Source organism: Sinocyclocheilus anshuiensis, unplaced genomic scaffold, assembly GCF_001515605.1.
Source record: "Sinocyclocheilus anshuiensis isolate Anshui unplaced genomic scaffold, SAMN03320099.WGS_v1.1 scaffold327, whole genome shotgun sequence".
Classification (NCBI taxonomy): Eukaryota; Metazoa; Chordata; class Actinopteri; order Cypriniformes; family Cyprinidae; genus Sinocyclocheilus; species Sinocyclocheilus anshuiensis.
In genome coordinates this window covers 222831-228680 of record NW_015548206.1, presented here as the reverse complement: position 1 = coordinate 228680, position 5850 = coordinate 222831, and the positions used below count along the sequence as shown (strand labels likewise).

General features: G+C 39.3%; 1 protein-coding gene across 5 annotated transcripts in view; it reads right to left on the bottom strand.

Annotated features, from left to right (window-relative positions):
* The window catches only part of dlg1b (discs large MAGUK scaffold protein 1b), a 142451-nt gene extending 136980 nt beyond the window's left edge, over nucleotides 1-5471 (bottom strand). For 2 of the 5 annotated variants that reach the window (XM_016440263.1, XM_016440266.1), the window contains exons 1-2: nucleotides 4777-5469; nucleotides 4252-4383 (exon numbers count right to left, since the gene is read on the bottom strand). In XM_016440263.1, coding sequence (XP_016295749.1) covers nucleotides 4252-4383; nucleotides 4777-4795 — 151 coding nt within the window. In that variant the 5' untranslated portion in view covers nucleotides 4796-5469. Of the gene's footprint in view, nucleotides 1-4251; nucleotides 4384-4776 lie in introns of all 5 variants that reach the window. The other 3 variants (XM_016440264.1, XM_016440268.1, XM_016440262.1) reach the window with 2 other exon arrangements.
* Between the last annotated feature and the right edge of the window lie 379 nt (nucleotides 5472-5850).

Below are 5850 nucleotides of genomic sequence, written 5' to 3'. Positions count from 1 at the left end.
AACTACTTCAGTAAGACAGTAATATCGTGCTTTACCTGGAAACCTAAAGCTGCACTAGGTATACATCACATATTAGCACAAAAACTTGATATTTTGAGCACTCATTTGAAAATACACACATAACGTATCAATCATTCGGTTGTGGTTCGGAGACGCTTGTTAGTCCAAATATTGAAGATTAGTCCTCAGTAAAATGACGAGCACACAACAAAAGGTTTGAAATTTATTTCTGTGGTATCCTTGAACACAGCGTCTTCTCAACATGATGTAAACACACTAACTAGCGGAAGTGTTTGTGGGCAGGTCAGACGCTGTTCGTATTTTACTGGAAGGCGGGGATTATGCAAATGTGTTACCCAGTGACATATACCGGTAACAGGCAAAAGATTAAAAAATATGACAACTCGTTAAGGCGATTCAGAAACGACTCTCTCTTTTGAGAGACAATATCTTTATTTATCATGCATTTTTTTGATTAACAACTTTGCAGATTGTTTTGATTTAAGGATAGCTACGTTATAAACTGCAAAAGAGATATTTTTCAAAAACCCATATGACCTGCTCTTTAACAAGACTGAATATTAAAAAAAAAGTGGATAAAAAAAAAAAAAAGTAAATTTCCTTAAATTTGCTATATTCCATAGTAGGGCTGGGCGGTATATCGAGTTTGTATGATATATCGATATTTTCTTTATAAGCAATTCGATATGAGGCAATACCGTTTATATAGATATACGGTTTGATACGAGCGCATCTGAAAATATAGCGGAGGACACACAGTGTGTGAGTTAGAGGCTGAGAATATGATTAGCACAGATATATTTTCACTCACAGAACACTGACTGAGCGCTTCAGAGTTTCACTCTCCGCCAAGCGATCTGTGATATTTTTCAGTTCATTTAAATGGATGCGCAGCGTATTTGCGTATGTGTATTTGGCGTAACATAAGCTCTAGTGTGAAGGCGCACGACTCGCCGTCGCTTTCTCTCATAGTTAAAATGACTAATATGCATTTATATATGGTTACCAAGTTTTAATTCAAATTACTAAAGTTCTATCATTAAATGATATTTGATTATCATAATATCATATTATAATGCTTGACTGACTGATGTTAAGAGTGTACTTTCAGATATTTAAAAAGCTGTGCCATTTTACAAACATTAATTAACACTAAACATTATATTATAAATTAACATTATAATATACAGTACATATCCATATATAGTACATCAGTCTGGCGAGTAACCTATAAAATTTACTAGCCAATGGCGATTCAATTGCCAAGGTGTCCGTAGAGGGTTGGAGAGCCATGGAAATATTTCCATTTTTCTGTCAGAAGTGCATGAGATTCTCTGCTAAACTGTTTTTTTTAGTTTGTTACTCAGACGCAGGCAGTGCGCTGCATGAGACAAAAAAGTAATATAGCCAAAACAACCGCATCTTTAGTGTAGATGCATGTTGATTTTATCAGACGATGCCGCGATTATAAATGAGAGTGACTCCTGGTTAACATTTATTAAAAGGGGTCGTGTTTAGTCACTATTTAGTGTGGTATTTTTTGACAATATTCACTCATCATGACAGTAAAATAGGGCATTCTAAGTCAATATACTGCAGTATTTCCTCTCTCAATCAGTAGAAAATATGGTTAACACCCGGTCATGCATGAAAAAAAAATACCGTCATGTACCGTGAAACCGGTATAATTTTGAAAAATACCGTGATATAAATTTTTCAAAAAATACAGAGATAAGTATTTTTGCCCATATCGCCCAGCCCTATTCCATAGCGGAGACGACTGTTACAGTTCATCGGAGACGAACCCTCTCTGTTGAGCCAGTCAAAACAGAGGTGTAACTATCAGCCGATTCCCAGGTTTCTCTGAGTCTCATGTTCACTTTTCTCTCTGCGGAATGAGATCTGTGGTAAGGCGGCCCTTAAACAGTGTGCTGTATTGACGTCCGATTAACAGATCTCTGCAGCCACAGGATAGAATTTCCACACTTCACCAAGCCTGCCGAATCTCTTTAACTCAGACACGTCTTCATTATCTGATGGCTCATTTAGAGACTTTGGAATGCAAATGCTTTCTGTAGATAATTAATCAAATTATTGTGATGATCAACTTCGGAAATTACAATCATTTACAGCACCACAATCAGCACATGAGGAAATAATTAAAAACTATAATATAGCTCAGTTGATGTTTTCTTTTTGTTTTTTTTTAGCTGGCTTGATGCTCGCCAAAATGATTACAATGTGCTTTAGGAGATGCGTCCTATCTACTTGAGGAAGTGATTTTAATCCATTACATATTCTGTTTCAGACAGGACCTCTGAATAAAGATTAGGAAAAGATATTGGCCTGCCTGCCTGCGTGATATCAAATTCACCACTCCAGCTCTTTATGATGCACTAAGAGCTTTTAAAAAGGTTCTTCTGTGTGTGAATAAAACCTGGCCATTATCTACTTCAGATAATGTCATTTCATCTGTAGTCTCATTTTCAAAACAATTACCTAGGAACTCATGAGGCAGGTGGGTTCTGTCAAGGGTAAACCTGGTCTATCTTGTGACCCACATTTTGCATGCAGGAGGAGACCTGCCCTGCTCTGGTTAACTCTTCTTCTCTGCAGGGAGGGATCTTAAGGCTTTAATCGTTGAGATACATGCACCGAGTCTGCAGCGATGCACAACACATGTGGCAGGTTGTCTCTTTCTCTCTCTCTCTCTCTCTCTCTCTCTCTCTCTCTCTCTCAGAGAAACCATCATAAATCATCAGCCTACAGATTAGGACTAGGGTAATCATGTCAACAGACGGATTACATTTTGTTTGTCCTTTAGAATACATATCTGAAGAAAAGTCAAATTGGAAACGGTCACTCCAATGCATTTTTCATTAGCGGCGCTCTTAAGAACACGTGCATGTGGGACATATATGAGAAGAGGGATTTCTGCACGCGTCTGTGTGAACGTGAATGACGCTATGCATGAGAGTGATTGCACATGTATGGTGTATGAACTTAGCAATGCTGAGCACAAACATTCATCATGGCAGCTCAGAGTAAGATGGTTTTCTGAGAACAGTGCTGAGACACACATTACTGCGTAGCACTTTGGCCTGGACAATGGAAGCAAATATTTACAGCCTGTCGTCTTGTGATATGCAATTAAAATATCTGTTACATTCCCTCATCTATTACTAAGTTTTTCTGCTTTTTACAAAACGAGTACATTACAAACTGGCTTTTAAAACTGAATGCAAGACACATAAGTGAAATCATTAACAAAGAGGAAGCTTAACAGACTTTGTCCTAAAACACGTGACCATTTCAGTAGACAAATCTAAAACATGTAACTAAGCATACCTTAACTAATACTCTTCACTTTCAGCCACTCAAGCAAAAGCTTCCATGTTTTTTTTTTCTAAAGAATAGGAAGCAGAGGATGAAGTTATTACAGGAAGCCTCCACACCTTGAGTGTCAAACACAGAGAGTCACTGGCACATGGCCAGTCAAACCCCTGAGAAACTCAAACAGGCTGTTCAGCATTTCTCGTGGTTGCATTTCTCACCTAGTTTGCAATGGCTGGCCTAAGAGAACTAAGAAATACTATATTGCAGCTCCTCAATCAAACAATTCAGATAAGATTTAATCACACAAGAACATCCTAAAATAATATTTTAGATAATTGTTTATACTTAACATAAATATGAACACAGCTTCAAAGTATTTATTCCAAATTTACCATTGACAGCACAGTGCTACAGGTACTCTTTAGACAATATATGAATAGACAGGAAAGCTGTTAAAGTCAAGAAACAAAGTTAAATGCTTTAGTATCATGGTCACCTAGATGTCGGTAAGTTCTCGCCCCTCTGAAAGCGGAGGCAATGGTAACTAAATGTCAGTATAGCTTGAGTAACACATACCCGATTGGCTTTTACTACTCAACACCTCTGTGCAACAACAAGCACCCACCAAACTTTTGGAGGGAAAATGTCACAACCTCCTCAGACACCCCATGAATGAAAAACTGATACTGATTATTTCCTACAGTACTCATAACAAGTTTAGTCACTTGTCTTGTGTCACCCTATATGTAAAAATTAAATTGAAAGTAACATTAGATAGATAGATAGATAGATAGATAGATTTCAAGCAACTCATGGCGATAAATAGTAGCTCTCACAGCATGACACAGTACTTTAATTATTACTAGGGCAGTGCTGAATGACACATTGTAGTACCTATAAGCGCTTGGAAGAGGTTACTCTGGAAGATGTCAATGACTCTCTGGATGGAGATTCTCAGCTGTCTGTCTTCAGTGTTACTGAGTTTTGACCGGTATTCCTCCAGCAGTAAAAGAGCCCTCTGTGCATCTATACAGGGCAGACGGAAAGTTTTCAGGAATTACATAATAACACGATATTGCAGCAGACAGCATAACGCGAAATATCTAAAACTCGTTTCTACGTTTGACGTCATGAGTAAATAAAGCTTAAATAAGACATAAATGACTTTACTGTAAGTTTTAAAACCTATGTGGTGTTGACTGGACGAAACAAAAATGACAGTCCTCATTTCCAAAAAAAAATGTCGAGTTTATATTCAGTTACCTTGAGATAAAGCTCGGTAAACGACAATATCTTGCATTTTTACAGTGTGAAATTGTTCAGATAAGCCGTGAGTGAGTAGTGAGTTACCAACTACAATGCCAGACTGTATAAAAGTATATCCGAGTTTTAATGAGAGTTTTCTCACGTTTATCTCACCTTTTTTCCTTACTGGCATGTTTCGCTTGGGCTCTTGCACGATAACAAATCCAGCAGAGCTCGCGACCGAAATTAACAATACACGCGATATTAAAACGCTCCTCACCCAACACGAGTCCGTCCAGAGTGTCTAAGAGGAGTAAGTCAGACGCAGTTGGCATGACACTCAAATGTTTATCCGGTAAACATGGGGACGGTTCAGGCTGATATGAAAATGAGCCGTTGGGTTTTAGAGTAGAGCGAGAGCTGCACTTCTTCAACCTGACAGTCGCACGACACCACAGAATTGAGCTTTACTCTACTGACAGCCCTGCGCTTCCATTCAAAAGACACACAGACGCTACGACTCAGCCTCCACCGCCAATCTGCTCCGCGTCTGCGGGGGGGAAACTGAACATATGTCGCCGCCAGTTGCAGGAGGGCTTCCAAAAACTCCCCAAACTGCAAATATACACCTCCCTGCCGTGCGCTTGCAAGGGCTCAGTGTGAACACAAGCGATTCAAATCCTCGCGTCCACAGTTTGCTACATTCTTCTTCGCCTTCGGTGCAATGAGGATTGTTTTCCTAAACGTCAAACTTATTTCGTTATCTCCTCCTCTTTTTTCCTTCCTGTGTGTCAGAAATTCCAAACTTTCCTCCAAAATGGCGTCCCAGGGTTGGAAGAATGTCACGTGATTATAGACCCTACCCTTGACCGCCCAATCATGGGACTGAGCTACCTTTCAGCTCAGGGTTGGGAAGGTGAGACTTGACACTATCTTAAAGGAGACTCACTAACTCAAGCAGGCAAGTGGTATAAACAAGGGTCCATATGAGGAAATGGGCTCTTACAAGTTAATGCGGGGCATGTTATGATTTAACATTGCTATGCCTAGACTTTGTTTTTCAATCCAAATGAAACATTCACGAGTATGACTACACCTGCTTTGATTTACCAATCCGCCACCAAGAAGTTGTAGTGGCTGTTCACGTGGAAGCTCAACTGATGGGGCATTATGTAAAGCCACCCAGAACCTGATCTTGAGATGCGGCTGCACAAAGTTCTCTGTTAATCCAGGAGTTTAATGTTCAAC